The sequence below is a fragment of the Barbus barbus genome (genome assembly GCF_936440315.1).
Source record: "Barbus barbus genome assembly, chromosome: 37".
NCBI classification, from domain to species: Eukaryota; Metazoa; Chordata; class Actinopteri; order Cypriniformes; family Cyprinidae; genus Barbus; species Barbus barbus.
This window is the reverse complement of record NC_136715.1, coordinates 26,612,008-26,637,559: the sequence shown is the minus strand read 5'-3', so window position 1 is coordinate 26,637,559 and position 25,552 is coordinate 26,612,008. Positions and strand designations below refer to the sequence as shown.

The following is a 25,552-nucleotide window of genomic DNA, read 5'->3' as shown; positions in this document are numbered from 1 at the left end:
AACTTTCAATTAACTTTTTTTGAGACCTGTAGCAGGCATCAAATTTGAAATGAGCTCATTTAGTGGATAAAAGTGTAAAATTTCTCAGTTTAAACATTTATGTTATGTTATCTATTCTATTGTGAATAAAATATTGGCTCATGTGATTTGAAAGTCTTTTAGTTTTCATTTTATTCAAATTTAAAAAACATCCCAATATTTCTGGAATTCGGGTTGTAAATGGCTTTGGCTCATCTGCGTTTGAGGCGAGGGGCTTACCGATAGGTCAATTAAACACCATCTTTAAGATTCAAGCGAAAGACTGGAGATCTTCTTTGTTGATACAATTTCGCTAAAATAGAAGCAGACACGAGTGTGTTTTCTGATTTATTTATTTTTTTTTTCATAAAGGCTACTGGCAATGTCAAAAAAAAACTAATACAGCTGCAAATGCGAATTAAGTGTATGTACAGGCCCGAAGTGGAAGATTTGGGAGAATTCCCAGTGAGCATCTTGACATAAACGCTGTTCGGGATGCGGAAAACACAAGTCTCTGTGGTTAATTTTAAATAAGAGGCACATCAATTTGTTAAAGCTGTGCTTGTTCAGCCAAAATCCCGTCGCTGGTGTGCACAGCTATTCATAGCATCATAAATATAATACATATTAATATATGGAGTATATAAATATTATGCACGCAATAAGGGTTAGCCTTCTCCTTGCCATGGGCTGGAAATAACGGGGGTTTGGGGTAAAAACTGAGTTACCAGAGTTTTGTTCAGAGTGCACGCTCGCTGACTGAAGAGCTGTGAATAACCATGGAAAAAAGCTGTGATCCCGTTAAATACAAATTTGGTGTATTAAAAATATTTTATAACAGGCTACCTGCCTAAACAACAACAGCAAATGGGTTTTGCATGTACGTATTTAATAGATTACACACACCTCTCCCCTGCTTTCTCTCTCACACACAAACAGTAAGCTTATGTTTCATCACCAGCAGCTAATGTCATGTCCAACGCTATACTTTCTTCACCAATGTTGACGCTTTCTTTCATATTTTGTTGCATTAACATTCATTTGAAAGTGTTTGAAGTGTGCATTTGTATGCAAATGTTCTGATAAAATCTCATGCTCAAACTTCACAATTTCAGTTCCCTGATTTTTTTCCCTCAATTTGATTAAAAAGTCATTATATTTGAACAGATTTGAGCAGAAGATGAATGTCCAAGTATGAGTCTCTTATTTGGTGGATTTGACTCCATAAATGTGGATTTACATCAAAGTGTCTTGCGCTGGAGCGCGTGGATTCATGGGTAGTGTGTAATGCATCAGCCGCCTGTAAACGCCTGCTAATCTTCACACCGAAGCCTCAACCCCTCTTATCTTCCCCTCGGGCTCTGGCTTTAATTTGCTTTCAATTAAGATCAGCCGGCAGCAATATAACTCCTGAGATGCATGCGTGCGCTGAGAGATACGTGCCTGTAATTCAACACAGTGCTCTGTCGTTTTTACGTCAGAAGAAAGTACTTTGCTCTGCTGTTGTGGAACGAGCTGAATGAATGAATGAATTGCAGAAAATCATTTACTTTTTGCAAGTATATAGATTTTTATATTGTAATTTCCATGCAAAAATGGCTACAAAAAAAATTATACAATATTAATTTTAAAAATCATATCCAATACAAAAACTATTTCCACTTTTTTTATAATAGATAATAAATGTCATTAAAAATGTAAAAAAAAAATAATAGGCTTGATTTGTACTTGAAAATATAATTTCATACAATTTGTTGGCGTCTATTTTTTTAGTGTGATATAAGGCACAACGTTCTCTTTAACAGCTTTAAAATAGTTATGATTTACGTAACCATTTAAAGTAACATTAAAGTTTGTCATTTGAAAAATATCTAGTTATGTAAGTTAATTCTTTTCAGAATATTCATTTCAAAATAAACATTATTTTTGGAAGGAGAAGTGTTCAAATTCATTGTGTATTTTTCTCTGATGACGACAAAGCTAAATAATGTAACACTTTTCATGGAAGATGTTTGACAAATATTATCAAGCTGAATTTTTTGTTAATACTGATTTGAAATAAGATCAGGAAAACCCATGACATGGGAAATGAAATGAAGCGTCTCCAAGCAGTATGATGGTTAAGATAAAACACAAGATGGTGTCTATAATGTTTGCCGCCTGCTGTCTTTACTGACAGGCACCAGGTGGCGCTAGAGAATAAGGAATGTTTTAGGAATATTTCGCTTAAAAATCATTTGTTTTCTTTCCAGATTCGAGGATTCCTGTCAAGATTTGACAACGTTCTTCCTGCAAGTTTGGCGTTTGACAAATGCACTGCATGCTCACCGATAGTAAGTGACTGTTTACATGCTTTTGATTTGGGATCGAGATAAACATAACTTTATTAACCAGGTCATGCAATGCTTGAGGGATGCATTGTAGTTCATGAATACGCCCGTGTATGGAGTCTAGAGAGTGTGCTGGTATCTTAAGCATGTTCCTCTGCAGATATAAGTATCTGTAGAGGATGCATGTGTGTTAGAGAGGCCATGTGTTGTGAATTAGGCTCCTTGTTGATGTCACAGCCGTATGTCAGTAATTAGGGCTGAATTGAAGTGTCTTTTCCCAGCGGTCGCGCTGTTGTCGATGGGTTCACGTCTCATAAATCAGAGCTTGGCTGCTCAATCTCTTCTGCATGTGTGCCTGTGCTCTCCTTGTGGTTTCTCTCTCATTTAGCAGCTCTGGAGCCACTCCTTCCTCCAAACACACTCGTACGTGAACACAGTGAGTCTGGAGGCTGATGGGGAGTTGTATCCGCTCCCTTCCCCCTCTTCTGCTGTGTCCCAACTTTTCTCTCGCTCTCTCCCTGTTTTCTTTGTGCTGTAACGACATAAAAGCCTCAGATCCTTACACTTTGATGCAGGACTGTTAGGGAAATGTGTGGTAAATGTCCTAGTGTTCCTAATCTTGTCTTTTAAAGAGATCTAATCAGCAATATTTTGATTATTAGATAGTGCATATGGGTTTAGTAAATGATAAAAAAGATGTGATTATGATTGAATTGTTCATTTAAATATTAACAGTAACCCAGGGTTTAGGAATGTGCAGTGCAGCACGTCAGAAATAACCAGGATTATTCATTAACTCCAAGCATGAGCAGTGTGAAACATAAAATACAATTATCCAGCATCCCATTTACTCAGTTTAGAATTACCCAGTGGTAATTATTTCAAGTGTGAGAGACCTTAAATGTTTCAAAGTTTGATATATAATATCAGTGATTCTGACAAATATGCCCCTTAGCGGTTGTGACCCGCACAGGGTGATTTTGAGCTACACACAAAAGAAGTGAAAAGTGTCTGTTCAATTTCAGGTTTTCAAAAAAGTAAGTTCATTAAGCCCTTGTCTAGCGATCCCAAATGCTCCAAATAGTAATTAAACCTCTAAAACCATCCTTATTTGTATGTTTTCTGAGAGTAGTACCTTTTCTCTGCTCGCTTCTCGCGCTGTCGCTGACTGATATACACAACGAACAAAGGTTATTTTGAAAGATTGAAGATTTAATGGAGAATTTGAAGATAAAAATTATTGAAAATTTGCTCATTGTGTCTCATTTTGCCAGTACAGGTCACAATTGAATTTATTGTAACTAAATAAATAAATAATAATAATGAACTGTAAAATAGCACTTTATAGTCTTCTCTGTATAAATGAACAGTAATGACAGACAGCAGCAGCTTTATTTAGACCTCATGCACGGATCTAATATACTGTTACATGTGCATTTTGCTTCTCGATAGTTTACATTCACTTAACAGCCTATATACAGACTATGTGTAATATAACATGAATACTGGCCAAGACAGGCATTTTGACATAACTTTGTATGTATTTGGCCATTACACAATAAGCGCAAAACACAAGTCATTTCTGTAGTCGTGCACTGTTTCAGAGGTGTGTGCGCTTTGGGTGTGGGTGAACAGACAATGCTCAATAAGCGAGTGTGTGCGCACTGTATTGAGTTCTCCTTCTCTCTTCGTGCTTGAATGGCTTAAAGTCGCTTAAATCTTTAAATTGGCAAGACTTAAAAGCATGTGAAAATGATACGTTCTGTCATCTGTCATCGCGTTATAAGCACGGCCCACCACTGCAGAATGAATGTATGACACTGTATGATTATGCTTCACGTTTTAACAAAAAAAAAAAGAAGAAATTGCAATGCTTAATCCAGGTGAGGCACATCTAGGTTTATTGAGCAGAAAGATAGCCCTAAGAGGCATACAATATGTTTCAAATATGTTGTTACCATACTGCATATCTGAACTCTTGGTAGCTTCAGAAAATGTTAAAATTCTTCCAATCTTATGAATGGACTACTGAGAGCACGTTAGCAGGCCTCAACTTGACCATTTCAGTGCATTTTTAGCTCTCAGACAGGTATGTTCAATGTAATGGTTTTGATAGGGAAACAAGCTACAATTCTACTTTCACCATTATTTATTCTTCAGACATTGCTTTTTTTACAATACGTATCAACTGTATACAGAGTGACCCACATCTGGTTTGTGACCACTGAAAATGAGTCAAATTCAACTATTTGAACCTGGCGTCTCATTGAGATCACATTATCTCCGGGAGTGAACCAAACAGAGCCTTACAAATGAAGATACCTAAAGAAAAGTTTAAGAACCCAAATCTAAAAGGACATTAGTATATCTTTAATACTTGTTGAGTTTCAGACATGTAAGCTTAAAGGGTTACTCCACCCCAAAATGAAAATGTTGTCATTAATCACTTACCCCCATGTCGTTCCAAACCTGTAAAAGCTTAGCTCGTCTTCAGCACAAGCGTACGCTGTTCTGTGTAAACTGTGACAGGCACTAAATAGCAGTTGGTGAATCCCAAGCTACAGTTCTGTCCATAAATGTTATTCCCCTTGCAGAATATGCTAAATTCATGACTGTTTATCAGCTCAAAATAGCTTAACATCTCAGGTGAATATGGTCTTTTTGACCCGTTCTGCAAAACTGTACAATTATGACATTTAGTGTTTTTGCTTTTATTGTCTTTCTTTAGAAAAATGATCAGTAAGATCAAGACATTTAGCTGGGAAAGTTTCAGAAATGTGCTTGATTTGACACAGAATGACCCAGATTGACAGACAGATAGATAGACTTGTATGGCCAGTAAAGTACTGCATTACTGCATTTCTATGAATCTCAACATGTTTCCACACTCTTAAAGAAAGCGGCCATGTTGAATGTGTTCATTCATGGTGTTGTGTCTTATATAAGCTATAGTAACAGTAGCTGAGCTGACATGTGATCTTCATCAGCCGGCGTGCACAGCTCCAGTTGTGTGTCAGTGATGCTGGCCTCCATCCACTGTGTGTGTGTGTGTGTGTGTGTGTGTGTGAAACCATGGAAACCAAACACTCGAGTCCTCAACAGACAAACGCTTGTAAATTTGGAGATGTTGTGTTTTATCCGTACTGAAGACAGACTGAAACAATGTCCCTTTGAAATAAAGCACTCAAACACACGTGAGGACCTTAGACCTCCAGAATATGCACAAATCACAGGATTTACTGGCTTACAGCATCTCATAAAATCCCATTATAGCATATATAACATCAACACGCACACAATTCTTAAGGGGTTATGACATGAGAAACCAAATTTCCCTTGATCTTTCGATACAGAAGAGGTCTTTGTATGCTTGATACATCCTACAAGTTTCATAACTTAAAATGTCCTTATCATCAGTCTGTCTTTGTACAGATATCAGAAGGATCCCAGCGTAAGGAACAAGTGGATAGTTTATTTTAAATTGTTGTTTGAGGATTTTGTGTCGTGGAGAGTCACAGAGAAACATTTGTTGAAAGATGAAGCGGTGCTAGATCTGCATCACAAAATATGTAGTAAGTAAATGATTTCATAATGCTTAGTCTGGAAGTGACCGGTTTATTTTGATCATGTTGTCAAAACTCACATGCAATAGTGAGGGGGAGGGGCATTGATACTGTTTCCTATGCAATGACATTAGCCAATCATAACAGAGGACACGCCCCTTAAAGGACACGCCCCTTAAAACAGGTCTTTTTAGAGAGAGGGTCAGAATGAGGGTTGAAAATAATCATTTAGTTGTTTTTTTGTGTGTAAAACACTTTATTAACATTATAAGTAACCATCAAGGAACATATTAAAATGATAAAATAATCCTTGTCATGACCCGTTCAAGCATGTGCGTAACGGTGCGTAATGAATAGTCATGGAGCTTGCTGTGAAGTTATCAGACACATGGTTGTGCATGATAAAACATGAAAAACATCCCACAGAAGCATGTCAGAAGAAGGACCCGAGACATACTGTACTGTTCAATGTCACAGAGACTTGAGCAGGGACTCCCGTTTAGAGGAAGAAACCACCCAAACTCCCTAGAAACCACACAGCAGTGCATTAGTGAAGCCACTCGAAACACCCTGGCAGCAGTTTACACAACAGACACACTCAAGCTCTCGTACAGTTCGTTCATTGTCAGGGTTTCTTCCTCGGTATTGTTTGATTTGGGGCATTAAAGTTTAAAGCTGTGCGCTCACGTGAGCAGCAGACATGGCGACAGCACAGTGACATCAGCCATCTGAGGTTTTATCTGCACCGAGCAAAACCTCCACCATCTCTTCAAACAATTACAGGAGACCTTACAAGAAGCAGCGGGAGGAGCTGGAGGAGAGCGCCGCTGTATGTAAACCAGATGTGCTCACCCTCACACACACACACACACACACAATCTGCGTCAGTGATTTAATGGGCTTCATAAGTCAAGGGCTCCAATTTAAGGAGGTCCACTCCTGGAAAACACAATGAAATCTTGTTTAGCGGCTCCTCCTGCTGTTATGTTGCTAGGCAAGAAAGCAAGCTTACGCACATGATCTGTTTCAGATACAGTGTGATGTTTGTTCATAGAAGATAAATGTGTTTATTTTGACAGAGAAAATGATTTGTTTTTGGAGTTCATGTCTGTGTAAAAGCTCTTCCTCAGCCGTCTGCTTTATGCTGTAGATTGTGTTAAGATTTCAAAGGTTTTTAGGCAAGGCGCCAGATAAAAGAAATCACAGCAACTGCTTTCGTTTGACAGTCGACGTCACCGTTTTCTGGCCAGAGAGCTAGTCCGTCTCTGGGATCTCTGTTGGCATGTGTACTTTAGAGGGGTCATATTATCTACTTCTGCAACAGATTTATTCATGTTTTCTTCACTGAGGTCCACTTACTGCTGCATCTCAAAAAAATTGAATATCATGAAAAAGTTCTCTCTTTTTTTTGTAACTTATTTGCATGGAGCGTGGAGACTCTTGATGCACTGACTCCAGCTTCAGTCCAGAAGCTCTCACAAGCGTTTGAATCAGCTTTGCTTGACAGTATTCTCAAGCTTGCGCTCATCCCTGTTGCTTGTGCTCCTTTTCCTACACAGTTTCTTCCTTCTAGTCAACTTTGCATTTAATATGCTTTGATACAGCACTCTGTGAACAGCCAGCCCTTTCAGTAATGACTAGGGGTGTAATGGTACACAGATATGACGTTCGGTTTAACGTATGATTTCGGTACAGCAGGGGGGGGGACTAAACTTTTTTTTTTTTTTTTTAATAAACAGTGGTTTACTGAACTACTTGCTCTTTCTTTAAATGCATTCAGTTATAGTTATTCAGTTAAATTTTCTTAGTGATTAAAATCTACCTCAGCTTATGCTAAAAAAAATAAGGAGCCCTTTTACATTATAAGGTTACAACTAGGCCTAACAACTTAACCCAAACTTAAATTGAATTATTATTTATTTTTAAATAGATAATCAACACTCAATTTAAAAAAAAAAAAAAATTGAATGCAATCATGTAAATTGCACATAATGCAGTTTTTAAATTAACTTCTAAATAATAAAACAAATCTAGACTATTTGTTAAAATATATTCAATTACACACTGGCTGTCATAGCATGTTTCATAATAGATTAATTTAAAGATACATTAAATAATGAAGACTAACAGGTTTAGTCAAATATAATGAGTATACGGTGTAATATTTGGTGAAATTCTGTGAAATTCACGGCTTCTGTGACTTACTCTATTTGAGGAGCGTGTGAATGATCGTCTTCTGGATCATTGCCAAGTCAGCAGTCTTCTCCATTATTGTGGTTTCAGAGAACAAGAGATAATTTATACTGTATGGATGACCATTTAATGAAACTCAAATGTAAATATTCTAATATTTTGAGATACTGGATTTTTGACTTTCATGAGCTGTAAGCTCTAATCATCAAAATTAAAAAACATAAAAACTTTGGAAATGTTTTACTTGACATGTAATGAATCTAGAATATATGAAAGTTTCACTTTTTGAAATAAGTAAAAAAAACAATATTCAAATTTTTTGAGATGCACTTGTATAATGTTAGTCTAGTTTTCTTGCCTCAAAACCAGTAATGACTTTACAGTAATGGGTTTTCTGACTATTTTCCACCTTCTCTGACCACCTTAAGCCGGAAGTATACTTCAGTTTTGACACAAAGTATAGGGGAGGGCGATATAACCAAAATCTTATTTTGCGGAATGAGAAATTTGAATGTCACACTAATAATTCTCAATATAGCTATCTTTATTTTATTTTTGTTATTAAACATAAGAACAAAGAATCAACTTACGAACAATAGGACAAATACGATGGAACAAAGATACAAATAAATTGTTCAGTGGATCACGTTTATGGTGTCCCGCTTTTCCCATGATGTGAATTAATCATGCATTGATCGCCTTACTGTTTTACTCTTTACTACTTTTTCACACTGGTGCTGTTGTCTCTTTGACTTATGGGTCATGTGGTGGTAACTCGAGTGCAATTTATCCCTTAATGATGTATTTTTGAGTGGTTTGTGTGTGGGATGTCAATGGTGGAAAACCACAAACATTGAGAGCAATAACTTCGTTTAAATGAAGTATTGTTCTGAAAGCAGAACCCAAGAGATCAGAAACAAACAGTGGGCTATCATCTTCTGATGAATATACATCTCCATCTCTCCCAGTATGGCCTCTGTGTGCTACCGTTGGCATTGAGAGTCCGGCTCTGGATGGGCTAAAGTGGCAAATCTGAGTTGTGGATGATGGAGTGAATTTTTCCATAATGTTAAGTGTTAAAAGTAGCGTGTTTTTGTGAGTATCAAAGAACCGCCCAACTTCACGGGGTTTTGCACGGATGAGTACAGACACTGCTGGTCAAATATTACTCCATTACAAGTGAAAGTTGAGTAGACAGATTATTACTCAAGTAAAAGTACAGAAGTACTTGCTTTTAAAAGTGCTTAAGTACCAAAAGTGAAATAATATTTTTACATCAACACACTGTTTCATTATTGTTGCATGCAATACCTCTGAAGCAACTTACAATACATTACACCTACTGAATAAAATACACTGACTAGCTTGTAGTATATTTGGGGTAAAAAGCTTTTAGAATATTACAAATCTATGGAAATATTATTTTACACCCCCACCTCCACAAAGGCAGCATGGTCCTGATCTCTTCCAGCTCTGGCAGCGTTCACACATCTAAGTGTAGCATTCGTCTGCAATTGAACAGAGTGGATTGTGAAATTGCTAAAAATACAGACTGATAAGAAAAAATCAAACTTGCGTTAAAATCCAGCAACACAACTGTAGCTGTGTAACTTTACAACAGCAACACTGCTTTAACAAAAAAGCAAAACAGCAAGATTTATTTGACATCAGATAATTGTGTAGCTGCTCTCGCTGTTGATGTCACACACAGATCGGTCTGTGCAGTGCTGCTTCAAGTCCAACACCTACTGTGCTTTGTTAGGAGACGCACAACAGTTCTTCTGTGGCTTTATAGCTAATATTTTCATTTAGACAGTTTAGCAAAATCAGTCTAATATATACCACAATATTAACAACATCTTATTGAAATGTTGTAAATAAATATCACTTTTGCAGCTGGTCAGTGTTCACAAAAATGCTGGGAAATCACTTCATGTGGCCCAACAAGAGTGATTACTGATAGACTGTCTGAAAAAAAGGCATGTTTTAGAGATAAGAACAAAAATATCACACACTGACATTCAAAGTTGCTAATAAGTGACAACTTTCTACTTCGAGGACCTTGATAGAAATGTAGTGGAATGAAAAGCACGATATTTGTCTTTCAAATGTAGTGAAGTTTAAGTCATAAGTTTCTAGAAAGAATAATACTCAAGTACAGATACTCAGCCTCTGCTCGAACCCTCTCTGTCAGTCAGGTCATCCATGTCTAGACGTCACTCTCCCCCTAACTCAACATTGCCGCCCATTCATCAGCCCCCGGCAGAAACTCAATCTCCTCTGAGAATGAGCTGTGTGAAAGGAGCCAGTGTGATTGTGGAGGGCCGTCTGTCTGAGGAGCGTCACTGAGACGCAGCTCGAGTGCTCTCAGCCAGCGGACAGTGGTGCCAGATGTCTGCCTCTCCCGCCCGGCCTCCCTTTGTGCGCGGGGAACAGTGCCATGTCCCCGCAGTTCCAGATTGTGTTATCGCTGTGTTTGGATGTGCACGGGCCAGCAAGCCAACTGCAGGAGCAGATACCAGCTTCTCCGATATTAGCATCTGTAGAGGTTAGGTCTATGACAGGGCTGTCCGATCCTGCTTCCTTCCTCAAGCTCAAACACAACTTTCTGCAAGTTTCTAGAGATCCTGAACAGTTTGATTAGCTGGTCCAGGTGTGTTTAATTGGGGCTGGAGCTAAACTGTGCCGGAAGGTGGCCCTCCAGGAGCAGGACTGGACACTTTGTGAACTTTTAGACCAGTGTTTTCTAACCCTGTTCCTGGAGGAACCCCAAGACAAACACATCAGCTCCAGGACCTAAAATGGCACATCCAAAATGTGTACTGTTGGGGTTCCTTCAGGAACAGGGTTGTTCTAGACGGTATAACATTTTGTTTGATGGATGTTGACTGTGTTTCCAGCCGAGCTGAACCTCCAGAACCTATAAGAGACCTCTTAAGACCCAGACCAACACCGTTTGGTCCATGTACCATTTTAATGAACTCAAACCCAAGTCACTTTGATGTAGGGGTGTGCAATATTTATTATCTATGATAATAGCGTAATTGTTGTTTTAACAATGTGCGAGCTGACAATCGATTAGCAAAAAACAAACAAAAACACATGTTGAGAGTCCAGAAGCATTGACTGTGAAGAAGCCTGTTAGAATGCAGTTAAAACGCCCCGATAATTCAATGAAAGCCATAAAATATCCCTGTATTGGTGTTTGTTTTTGTAAGATATGATATAGTTCAGTAATATCACATAAGCAAGAATGCTGCTTTCCCGAATATCAGCAATCGTGAATGTGTGATACTGATTTTATACAACAGTTCAAGTTAATATTGAGTGGATTACGTTGTAGACGCAATAATTTTTGCCAACAAAAGAGCCCCAAACAAAGCTGGAGCAGAACATTTGTGCATCTCAGAGGGGCACTTCGTTCCTGAATGAATCATTTGAGTCAATGATTCAATGATCCATTCAGAGAGAGTCATTTTCCTCGTTTCTAAATGAATCAGCCGTTTTGATGAATTGAATCGTTTGAATGATTGATTCAGTGAATCACTCACTAAGACCAGGACTGGTGGTTTTACTGTCATATTAATTTATCCATGACAGGACTAGACCAGCCATAGTACAAAAACTCAAAAACACACTCAGCAAAATATATTGAGATGTAATTTTTTGTCAGTGTCGCACACTCCTGCTTTGATGTTACTGATGTTGTAGTTCCAGTTTGAAGACTTCATGACACATTGTTTTGTTTTTGACAGGTTCTTGACAATTATGAGCGAGATGGTTTCCAGTTCCTGGCGAAGGTCTTCAACTCATCGCATTCCTTCCTGGAGGATCTGACCGGCTTGACTTTACTCCATCAGGAGACTCAGGCGGCTGAGGTTAGACTCTTCATCACACTGTGTGCGCTCGTATTCACATTCAGACCTGAGCCAGACGTTATCGGCCCATCACTTTGACAAATGCCGTGTGCATTCATTATTAAATGATCAGATCCATTTACACACGTACACACTGAAAAATACAGTGCACAGATGGTTATAGATGAAAGAGCCTTTAAGTCCTGTAACCGCTAGTGCACACAAGGTGCAGGATCAGACTGATTGTTTGGAGATGAGTGAATGATGAATGATGTGTTCACTGGCAGCTCAGACACGAACGCTTATGGCACGGGCTGATGCTTTTAAAAAGAAAAAGAGGATCTCCATTGAAGCATTCTGTTTGTGTCGGCCTGACGTATGGTGTACACACACACTCGACACGATCCAGAGCACAAAACTCACATCAAACACGGGCAGTCAAGCCTCAGACCGGCGGATCTGATCTGTCTCCAAGTTCATGAATGTATTGCAGCAACATCAGTCAGTACAACTTTGCAAATTCATGAAATGTTTCTGCATTTAGTAGACACTTTTATCCAAGGCGACTTACAATAGAGGAACAAAAGCGACTCCTAACAGAGCCAACAATATTTATAATATACAATGCCAGGGTTATTAGACAACTAGGAAGCAATATAGAGAAAAGTAGGAATGCTGGGAAGAAAGATATTATGAGTGAACCTCAACGAACATGTTAAAATAATTTAAGAATTAGCCCTTTAAACTTCGTCAGTCATTGTGCAAGATTCAACTCTCGAGCATGTGATATTAATCAAATCGGTGTAGATGCATTAGTTAATGAAATTTAGTGTTTGTGGGTAAATATTGTAATTAATTAGAATGTTTTAAGATGCTGTAACCAATAAATAATGAATGCAATTAAATAATATTTCCCATGAAATTAAAATGGTATCTGTTTGCTTCAAATTACTGTTAGGTTTTTTTTTTTTTTGCATCACTAAGTTCAACTGAATTTGCTAAACATCGATATTTAATAAGCATTTTTTCTTTATTTTGTTACATAATTGGTATTTTGCTTTATATATATATGTATATGTGTGTGTGTTATTATTAGTGCTGTCAAAGGATTAATTGTGATTAATCGCATCCAAAGTATACATTTTTGTTTACATAATATATGTATGTGTGCTGTGTATATTTATTATGTATATAAATACACACACATGCATGTATATATTTAAAAAATAGGCTATATTTATATATTAAATATATTTATTTACAATATGAATTATGAATATATAGACATGTAAATGCATGTAAATATTTTCAAAACATATACTTCATGTGTGTGTATTTATCACACATATTATGTAAATGTATCATATATATTCGTTTTAAGTTTCTTAAACAATTTCTTAATTCCCCCTAATCTTGCAGAGGACCATGAAATCCTAATGTTTGACTAAATCAGCATATATAATGATTGCAACACAAATGTAATTTAGAAAACGAACCCAACCCAAATACTACGTTTGTAATTCTTCCCGCTCAAGTCAAGTCACCTTTATTTATATAGCGCTTTTAACAATGTAAATTGTGTCAAAGCAACTGCACAATATCAAAAAAGGAAAATAGTGTGTCAATAATGTAAAATGAAAAGATAAAAAAAAAAGATTGTCAGTTAAAGGTCATTATTGAATTCAGTGATGTCATCGTCCATCCATCCATCATTCAGTTTAAATAGTGTCTTTGCAATCAGGTCGACGATATCGCTGGAAATGAAGTGTCCCCAACTAAGTGAAGTGACATACGGCCAAGTATGGTGACCCATACTCGGAATTTGTGCTCTGCATTTAACCCATCCCGGAGCAGTGGGCAGCCATTTATGCTGCGGCGCCCGGGGAGCAGTTGGGGGTTCGGTGTCTTGCTCAAGGGCACCTCAGTCATGGTATTGAGGGTGGAGAGAGCGCTGGACATTCACTCCCCCCACCTACAATCCCTGCCGGCCCGAGACTCGAACCCGCAACCTTTGGATTACGAGTCCGACTCTAACCATTAGGCCATGACTTTCCCTAAGCAAGCCAGAGGCGACAGCGGCAAGGAACCAAAACTCCATCGGTGACAGAATGGAGAAAAAAACCTTGGGAGAGGAAGTTGCAGAAAGAAAAATAGCTGTAATGCAGTCAGTTCTTGCTGCTTCTGCTTGAGCTCTTGCTGTTCCTGGCTCCGGTCCCAAACTTCACTTCGACTTGCTCTGGACATCATGTGCTCCAAAAATATCTCCTCCTGCTCCTGATCCAGGGACAGTTTTACTTAGTTTGCACTGATCTCCGGCTCTTTACCAAGCTTACCCAGGAACAGGGTTTGGATTCTGGGAACGGTCCCTCGCCGGGACTCTCCAGTGACAAACAGCCAATTTGAAGACCGAAACTGTGGGAAAGTCCCACATCAGCAGTCCTCTGCTCTCCAGAGTGGTTTAGAGACGCAAATGCAGTCCAACCCAAAATGAGAGGATATGTGCTCTTGCATTTGCCCACGCTTATTGTCTGAAGCCTTCAGATTCATTTCATTTGGATCTGCAGTCAGGCGTTTTGTATTCCCATGTTGACGTCTTGTATTTTTAACTTGTGTGTGTTCGTGCTGCTTCGGGATTGATGTCAAGCTGTGAAATGAATGGAAATGTACCACTTCTAGTTTGGAAGTGGTGGTTTTGTGTGGGGAGAGACACATCTCTCATTACTTCTGCTCTGTTTGATTCAGTGGGATGCTTTCTGTGGAAACGGCTAGCAACTCTTGCTTTGCCATTTTCAGTGAATGTGGTACACTTTTTGTCCCATGACAATGTTTTTTTAAGCATTAGATACAGAAATAATATGCCGTTCTTGTCAGAACAGAATTAATCTAGTTTTAAATCCATAAAATATCTGTACAACAACAACCACACCCAAAGGGGTTTAAATGCATAAATTTGACTTTATCTAATGAATAAATATTAAATGCATTTTTGAGGAGTAACATTTTATCACTATTACAAAATATTTTGATTAGCAAGAGTGCAAAATGTACAAGCACCCCAAAATGAACATCATTTGGATATCATTTAATTTGAATCTCTATTTAATTTTTATTCTAATGTCCATTTAATTTTCATTTAAAGCACACAAATCAAACTGTATTTAGACATTTATCCAATTTTGGTAACATTTGCAAATGAATAAAAGTAAATTGACTTTAGTAGTTTTGGCACCTCCTTCCACTGACCATCTGATAAAAAAATGAAAGAAAAAAAATTCAGCCTCCTGTTTTGTGCTTTATTATAAAGTGTATTTTTATATTTGGCTTTTAACATTCTTGATTTTGCTGTGAGAACACAATATGAAATTACATAATAGTGTGCTCTTGTGAAACTCAACAGATATAAACAACATCATCCAATCAGCTGATGATCCTTCTGGAAAGCTTTTCTGTGTTCAGATCATGAAGTTAACCACGAAACCAGTGCAAAGGCCATCAAACGGTCCTAATAAGCCTCACATCTGTTGACAGTTTAGAAGAAATTAAACAAAATGAAAAACGAAAATACAACTTTTTAAACTGCTGGTGTTATAAACTGTAGTGAGTATTTAGGAAGGTTTAATTAGGCTTAAAGTTTTAAGCATGTTTAGACCTGATAATCAAGAGTCAACTTTCACAAGCCATTTCCGCATTAGACTTTCATCTGTAACAGGGTGTTCAAGGAAAGAAAAGTGAGCGTTTCTCACCCGAATGATTCCAGCCCCGTGGGCTTGAGAGGAGAACTTATAGAGCTGCAGCATTACTTGACAGAAGAACTGAGATTAGGTGTGTATTCATGTGTTTATAAGCTCATGCATTATATTGTAGCAAGTATGGAGTAGTATGCACTGTTCATCTTGTGAGGTGATGAATGCATTAGTCTTTCTGTTTTAAGCAGCTGTTGCTGGAACAGTCTGTCCATCTGAGAGCCAATATCCAGTAATGCGCTGAGCTTTTTAGGCAATGCTCTTTGTGCACGGCTGAAATTTAGCAGCGCTACTGTATTCTGCCACAGAAATTAAAATACAAACTTATGGTAGCCTTTCTTTGTGTGCAGTCAAACTAGGCATAAATTGCCTTCCCACAGTGATTTCTTCCTTTCTAATGGCGACATTTCCAAGAAACGTGGTCATTTTTGTTGTGATAAAATCTCACTGGCAGGATTCTCCTAATGCCTGGAATGAGGGAACATTAGTCTAGATAGCATGATGCTGGAGAAGTCACAACTATTATTATTTATTATTTTCTGATTAAAATAACATTGCATACACTTGATACGGCATTGATTTAGTGTTTGTTTGTTTTTTCAGCTGGTTTTTATTTAGCCTTAGTCGTGTGTCAAATGTCCTTTTTAATCATATTTAGTCAACCTGTTTTAGTCGACTATAATTCTGGAAATTTTGGTGCAGTTTTAGTGATGAAAACGTATATATTAGTCAGGCGGATAATGGCTAAGCTGATCAATTATAATAATGATTTCTGATCACGGTTATTATTGCACTGTCATCTGTAAATACAAATCAGGAGATTGCCAGCTCATACACATACTTTATTTCATCTCATCTCATTTCCTAATTTATTTAAATTAACATAACACACTCTCATTATGAAAACTGGTGCAACTCAAAAGCTTCTTAAACCAGTGAAATTCATAATAATAATTCCAATATTTCCAAATTATATTCATGTATTTCTATTAAAACATTGCAAACAAAATAGACCAGATTTATTACAGATTTATTAATAGGCAGATTTAGTCATGGCAAGCAGCGCAAACGATTGTGTGAAGAAACACAGACTGGCTTTATGACACTTAATTTAGAGCAGAATATCTGAACCCCAGCATACGCGTTTGTCGATGATTTCATATCGTCAGCGTAAGAGAGAGCTTGTACAAATGGTTGCCAGGTTGTGAAGATATCTTAAAACACAAGGCAGTAAATGTGTCCTTTTCTGAGAAAAGCTTTGATTGGGGGATTTAAACTACTGACATCTGGCAACCCCAAGCATGAAAACCCTTGGAGGTCTGCATCTCTCTCTCTCTCTCTCGTTGTTGTTATTGTTGAAGAAACCACAGAGAGTCTTTAGAACACTGTCTCTATTTTTGAAAATACATTTTAGTTTTCTTTTTCATCAAAAACGTTGCATGTTGATATAGTCACAGTTAGTGTTTAATGATGTTGTCTCATCTTCATCTCTTTGTTTGTGTTAACAACATTCATAATTTGAAGTAGCTTTTTATAAATATAAAAATAGTATGTTCATATACATGTCATGGCAGTAATGGTGATTGATAGTGTAAGATAAATGCTGATCCTTGTACTTTTCACCTGGTAACCGTGTAAATATTTAAAGGGGTCATATGATGCGATTTCTTGTTTTCCTTTTCTTTAGTGTGTTGTGTAGCAGTTTGTGCATGTATAAGATCAGCAGAGTTACAAAGCTCAAAGTCTCCCACAAAAGGACTTATTCTATCTAAAAGAGAAGGCTGATCCAGACCGGGCTAAAACGCCTCATTAAAACACACCCCCACATGTCTACGTCACGATGTGGAAATATTTGCGTGATGCCGCCCAAATGTTCACGCAAATAAAGAAGCGTGGTGTCAGTAACCGCAGTAGTGTTGATGTAGCCGTGTCAGGGAGACGCTGTGTGTTTCTAGGTGAAAGCAAAGCACTTTATTTGGCCATCCGAATGTAGATGCATTTAGAAATCATTGGTTAAAGGGGTCATCGGATGCAAAATTCACTTTTCAAGTTGTTTGCACATAAATGTGTGTTGGAAGTGTGTGTACACATCCATCCTAAAATGATAAAAATCACCCAGTGTTTTTTTTTCAAATCCCTATTTTCAAATCCCCTTTCGCAAATCAGGCTGTTCTGAGACTCCTGTCAGAATGACGTACAGGCCCCTCCCACGATAGTTGATTGACAAGACCGTCTTACCTTAGACCCGCCCTCAGTGAGCTGAGAGCTGTCCAACATTGTGTCAACTCCGGTGCAGGGAAGACAAGATGTCTCTGATTAAGAGATTGAGGTGTTTTGTTGTTGGATGTAATAATGAATATAGCAGTCATCATTTACTCCCGACATCTGAGCTGCTGAAGACACAGAGGATTAACGTTACTTTGGCTTTGAAGGGAATGCGCCGATCTTCCTAAATGTGTCTATGTTCGCGCAAATCATTCGTGATCCAGCCTCACCTCCAGAAGAAGTGAGTATAATGGTGCGTTCACACCAGACGTGAATGAAGCGTTAAGCGTGAGTGATTTACATGTTAAGTCAATGCAAAGATGCGAATAGACATCCTGCGGCACGATTCGCGCGAATGACGCGATTTGCGCAAATAGCCTTTTTGTAAAGGTGAAGCTTGTTTAAATTTCTCCTTTAGTGGGTTTTGTTGTCTCTGTTGACTTCTCATGTCTGTAGATGTTCTGTGGCAGTATTTGGGCTCTGGACTCTTCTGTTGAAGGCGTGGGTAGGGAGGTGGTTTGGGATGATATTTACCGTTGGCTGTGGGCTGGAGAGAGCGTGTCCGTGTGGATGATGGGAAGGAAGTCATCGTTTTAGCCGCTGGACAGGAAGAGCAGGATGGCCTACACATGGCTTTCTCACTTTAGCTACAGCTGAAAACAGCCTTGCTCTCTTTACATGCTCCGCTGCAGAGAAGATATCATCAAATATTATATCTTAATATTTTTCAGCTGTTTTGGTCACAATCAGTTCTCAATATTTATGTATCTGCTCTGAAATTACTTAAGTTTTTTTGTTTTTTTCCTAACCAAACCACCATCAAATCCTAGTAGATTCCAACAGTTTAATCTATCTATCCATCTATCTGTCTGTCTGTCTACAACTGTGTTCAACATTGATAATAATCAGAAATGTTTGTTGATCAGTAAATCAGTATATTAGGATGATTTCTGAAGATCATGTGACACTGAAGACTGGAGTAATGATGCTGGAAATACAGCTGCAGATCACAGAAATAAATTAACACATTCACATACAAAACATATTTTAAATGGTAATAATATTTCACAACTTGAACATTTTGACAGTGTTTTTGGTAGAATAATGATGCCTTGATGAGCAGAAGGGACTTGATTCTAATGTATATTACATTTATCAAAACATTTTAATGAATGTAAAAAGCTATGCATTGAGTTTTTGTGAACATATTTGAGTGATGATGCAAACAAAAGATGAATCTCTACTGACTTTAACAAGAGACTTACAACATCCGTCTGACTCTGAACACATACTCAAGAGTCACAAGACAAGCATTGCAACATTTAGGTAATGACACGTAAAAAGCATAAGAAAATCAATGCAATATTCACAATTCACATTGTAGCATTTATTTTCTTTAGCATGATCATTACCGATATATCATGATTAATCTACATATCACTCAGCCCTAATTTGAAGTATGACTATTTTCTATTTAACTGACTCAAATGTAAAACAACAACAACGACAACAAACGCCTGGATTTGATTTGAATCCCTTGTCATTAGTGAGCATCAGAGTTTTACTCTAACAGTTCAATTTTAAGGGATAGTGTTCATTTTAATGTGTTAATATTGAATTAGGTTATAGATTGAGATTGAAGCTTATAATAATAATAATAAACTTTATTTTCTATAGCGCCTTTAAAGGTACATCTCGAAGCTTTTATCTTTTTACACAGAAGAAAAGATAAAAAAAAAAATATATAAAATAAAATAATAACAATTAAAAGTAAAATAAACATCGTCCATATGACTCAAAGAAATCACTTAAAAGCTGTTCTGAAAAAAATCTGTTTTAAGAACATATATATATATATACATGCATGTGTGTGTACTTATATGCACATAATATATATACACAGTACACACACATATATTATGTAAACAAAAAACTTTTATTTTGAATGCGATTAATCGCGATTAATCGGTTGACAGCGCTAATTTTAATACATTTTAAAATGCACATAATCAGATTACATGGTCATGGTCATCAATCAACAACTTAAACCATAAAACCAAATAAAAATCAAGACTAAGAATTTAACCCGCTAACACTAACATATCTACAATTCTGACTAATCAAATAACAGTTACTTTTTTATGGATTACATGATAACATATTCATAAAATGGCAGTAAATTATTCAAATTTATTGATTCTCCCTAATTCTTCCTTGTTTACTCTCCAACAATACTGTGTCATATCCTTTAGCTTTGGCTATATTTACAATATAGAATGGTCATGTAAATCAACTTGCAGACCATGCTTTTGAATTTATGGGAGAATAGCACCATGACACAAATTAGAATGTGAAACAAATAATTATGCAAGTTATTAAACACTGTTGATCTGTAGCTGTGAATGTCGTCATCATATCCTCTGAGCTTCTGGTCTGGACAGAAGTATTTCAATCCTGGAAGACTTTGGGTGTGTAATCTCTAGTGAAGGATTCATACACTAACATGTATTTGAAATACCTTTATTTCATGCTAAGTGTACTACACATACATTTACATATTTTATATTACTCCGCAGTTGTACCTTTACTATACTAAACTGGTAAACTTAAAGTCTGCTAAACTGGAACAACTGATTTAGTGCGTAATGCACTTTAATTGTGTGAAAGTAGTGCTGAAGTCCAACTAAAGATATACTGAAGTGTATTTGATTTTGGAACTATTGCAAGTATACTTCACTTTAAACAACTCACATTTAATAAACAATATTATTCAAAGATCATACAATCCTCATCAGTAGTGACATTAAAACTCATGTTTGGGATTTATTTTCAGATATTGTGCATTATGCACAAGTAGTACTCCCAATAAAGTTGAATAATCATTTTTATGTCAGTAAGTCTCGAGCGATATGTGAGTAAATATGTTAAGAGATTTGAACTATACTTAGTATGAAATGCAGGAATTTTCAAACATTTTTGTCAAACCCCTTCAGATAAAATATTGACTTAAAAACTGATGAATATTTCAAGCAATTTAACAACACATTCACATGTTTACTGAGTACTTTACAGTTAATGGTCACATTTACATGAAGGTGAACTATTCAGTATTTCTATTTTTAGTATTTTAGTTAGATGTTTTATTTTGATTGTTTTTGTTTTAAAGTCATTTATGTTTATTTCACATTTTTATGACTGCATTAAATGTTATCTTTTTATCCACTCACAAACCCACCGCAGTCCTTACATTAAGCCCAGTTTGGGAAATCCTGTGATAATGTAACATTTAATGCATTTTATGATGTTGAAACAGTATAAAATAATGGAATATATTTTATTTCTGTTTTTTTTTTCCAATATGGTACATTTAATGGTATGTTTGAAACAGATTAAGTAAAAGTAGTCAGATGTAACCCAGAGTACATTGCTAACTAGAGTGTTCTTCATGTAATCTGTAATCAGTAAGAATCATCTTCCTCACGTTCGGTGAAGGATCTTGTTATCTGCGGTTAGAGGCGGCGATGAACGAACACAAGACTTCTCCTGACGCGCCACACAATAGAGCTCTGTGTGCTCCGACGCATTCAGATTCACTTCCCTTCATTTCTGGTGCCATCCATCTCTCTAATAAAGATGCTATTGTGTGTTTCCAGTCAAATGATGCAGTTCTTCTGCTGCGTTATGATGTTCCAGCAACACACCGACCTCATTATCAGCTAAAGTTCCTCAGTAGACAGCGAGGAAGGGCTCTTTGATTTCAGGAAAGATGAAATGAATGAGGAACAGTTCAAGACACTTCATATAGTACTATTGTACAGTATAGTGTACTTCTCAAAGGAACAGTAACAGGAATAATAATGATAATACGGGTTATGACAACTTTAAGGAATATCACACATTAACACACTGTTTCACACACAATCTAGTTGTTTATTTAATTTAAAAAGTCATGCAGAACTGTGTTTGCCAAAAGAGGAAAATAATTGTTCAGAATTTAACACTTAATACTTGATAAGTATTAATAAATAAGTAACACTTAATAAATGAGAGATACATCTTTCAACAGTTTTGTAATTGTGCACATTATTATTAAGATTATAAAATGTTGACGAGAACAGCATTCAGGAGAAAGAGATGATTGTGTAAAGTGAGCAGATGATCGGGCTGTTGTCAGTGTGATGTGTGGATTGGTTGGTGCTCTAGATGTCATTTTAATGCAGTTGTTTTCAGACTTACATGAGGATTGATGTGGTGTCGGAGATGCTGACAGAGCCATTCATCTCTCTGAGCTGAGCAGAACCGCCTTTGCAGATCTTCACGATGCTCCTGAACCTAGTAGAGACTTGTATCAGTGACAATCAGCGCATGATTCTGCTGTCTCCGTGTGGAAAAAACACAGCATTTCCTTTAATAATGAGCATATGTTATCAAATGAGTTGGCCACTGAGCTTTATTACAAACTTGATCGTCACAAAATCTTATTTCCCAATTGTTTGGAAGCCGTTTGTGCTGGCTGATAAACTCTACTGACCGGTCTACAGATAATAAGTATTTTCAAGTGGATTTTCAGTAAATCTTGTGTAGAATTGAGCAGCGTTGTGTACATCTCTGTTGTCGTCTCATATATCAGCCGCCAGCTCTGAAAGGCCGTGTTGGACGTCTGTTTGGGTGAATCGGTCACACACATGCGCTCTCTTCTCAGAACTGTTTTGTTCTGTGGCTCTGCGTGTTGTTACGATCACATCAGCGGTTCAGTGTAAAGCCAGCTGTGTTGTGTTTACAGCGACTCTTAGTTAAACATATTTGTCTTTCATCAAGAGGCTTAAAACTCCTAAACTTCCTCACAAGCGAGTACATGGCTTCTCATTCATGGATATTTGCAGTGCCAGTGTTTAGATTATTCACCTCCCCGTTTCTGAACCGTTTGGCCTTGATTTGATTTTAAATAGGCCAATCTGTGGAGAAAACACTAATATAACACACACTCCTGAAAACAATGGGGATTTTCACTACAGTGCCACAGAAGAACCGTTTTGGGTTTCATAAAGAACCTTTCAGGGAACAGCTCTTAGAAGAACCATTTGTTTTCTATTGCAAATAACATTGTAATAATCTAAAGAAGCCGAAAAAGATCCCTGATTTTTAGGAGTGCAGTATAAGTCCACTTTCTAGTTGGAAACAGAAAACGCTACGGTACGTAATTTTAACCCCATAGATATCAGAGCTGTTTTTATACTGGGGCAGAGATACATTTGAAGTTGAAAAACATGGATGTTGATGACAGAAAATGAGACCTGAATCTTCTACACTACCATATAATAGCACACATTGGCATATTACTAACAGAGCACCTTAGCAAGTGTGCAGTCAGTTTACTCATTCCCAGGCCATCTAAGATGTAGGTGGCTTTCTTTCTTCAGTACAAGAGTAAAGAAGATGTTTAGCTGAAAACCTCTGGTCTGTGGTGACTCATAAAATGCAAGTCAATGGGTACCAGCACTTTGAGAATAAAAAAAAAAAGCATATCACAGAACACAAAATGAATACCCCAACTCCCGATGATATATTGAGGTCTTATGAAGCGAAACGACTGATTTGTGCAAGAAACTGTACATTATTTACAACATTATTACTAGGGCTGTCCTGGACTAAGGATCTTTTTGGTTGACTAGTAGTCATTCATTTTAAGCATTAGTCGATTAATTGCACGTTTATTAATAAACCATTTAAATCATTATAATGAGCCTTTAATTGCCTAATAAGCGCTCAAGCGCACACATAAAGCTTGCCACAGCTGCCGGCAGAAGTAATGATTATGCATGTGTCAGGGAAAAACAGTAAGGAGACTGCATTAACATTTTATTATGTGCTTGAGAAACAGTCGAGAGAATACATATAAAATATTGGTCACAGATTATTGGTAACTTTCTAAACAATACAAAAGTGTAGCGTCCACTAGAAATTAAATATAAATAAATAGTTTTTTACCGATGCAAATATGTTAGAAACGATGCATTGCTATACAAATGCCAAATGGTATCCAATGCACAGTTTTTAAATCAATGCATCGCATCGTTAATCGTTAACTTTTTTGCCGATGCACCGAGCGAATCGGGGAATCTTCCCATCCCTAATATAGATATATATCTATATTAGGGGTGTAACGGTACACAGATGTCACAGTTCGGTACGTACGTTCGGGGGTCACGGTTCAATATGATTTTGGTACAACAGGGAAAAAAACCCAATCTACTATGCTCAGTTTCTTTTCATTTATTTTGAACAGACAGTAGTGCAAATTACAATTTTTTCCATCGAGATGTGAAAATACTAAATATTATTACATTGTTCTATGTATAAAATCTGTTTTGCTTTCATTGTGAGTGTACACAAATAAAAGCAGACATTTATACAGCGATGAAGTGATCAGGTGCACACACACACACGCAAACGCACACACACAAACACAAACACACACACACACAAAACAGATCAGTTCCAGCATTGCTAACTTCACATCGCAGTTGGTAACGTTACTTTATCAAAATAAAATACAGTCAAACACTGCCTCTGTGTCACCGTTGGAATGCGACTGAAGGACAAAGCCTATAATTTGCATAATAAATAATAGTTTAGCATTCAGATACGTTACATCGCAAATATGGAAATATCATGGTATACTTGGATTTGTGCTGAATGAGATGGGTAGGATACATGAACACAAAGCACCTTTTCGCAAACAGTTGAGTGTGCAAGCCTTAAAGTATATTAAAGTATATTAAAGTATATTAAAGTATGTCTGTAAGGCAAAGATATACACCGAGTTTCACGCTCAAGTTCACAGAGTCTGAGACGGCAGAAAGCGGATCCTGTTTGCTTTCATTATTTTACAAAAGCGCAATGTTTTGTTGTTATTGTGAGTGCACACGGATAAACGTCTTTACAGATTTGAAAGAAGTATTACCCTTATCTGTAAGACCAGAAACGAGCAGTATTTTAGGAGCAAGTGAGCGCTCCATCTGTCCTGCAGTGAGCTGCTGTTCAGCTTCACACTCTGCACAGACACATTTCTCTAGGTTAACATTAGATTGATTGGTCATTGCTAATACTTACACATTTCAGATGAGTGTTTGGATGTCCTGCCTGATGTACTGTATTAGACCAGCCGTTAACGATCTGTAAGTCACGGACTGCATGACTTCACCTGTGGATTTTTTCCCTCTTTTTTTCTGTGACTAAGCGGCTAATAAAATGTTGGTCAACCAAGCCTCTTCTGGTCGACTAACAATTAGTCGACTATTAGGGGGCAGCCCTGATTATTACCTGCAATCCCCAGACAAACACAACAGCTGATTCTATTGGGCAGCTCAATATATCGTCAGGAGCCACGGGGACACATTCTGTGTTGCCTGTATGCTTTTTGACTCTCAAAGTGCTGGCAGCCATTGACTTATATTTTATATATCACCACAAACCACTGGGTTCCTGCTAAAAATCTTCTTTTCTGAAAAAAAAGTTCACATACATATCGGATGGCCTGAGGATAGTAAATGAGTTTTCCCTTTAATATTATACACAAATAT

General features: G+C 37.2%; 1 protein-coding gene across 3 annotated transcripts in view; it reads left to right on the top strand.

Annotated features, from left to right (window-relative positions):
• atg7 (ATG7 autophagy related 7 homolog) overlaps positions 1-25,552 on the top strand; it is a 160,645-nt gene that overhangs the window by 120,074 nt on the left and 15,019 nt on the right. For all 3 annotated transcript variants that reach the window (XM_079396589.1, XM_079396591.1, XM_079396590.1), the window contains 2 exons: positions 2,271-2,351; positions 11,860-11,982. In XM_079396589.1, coding sequence (XP_079252715.1) covers positions 2,271-2,351; positions 11,860-11,982 — 204 coding nt within the window. The remainder of the gene's footprint in view (positions 1-2,270; positions 2,352-11,859; positions 11,983-25,552) is intronic.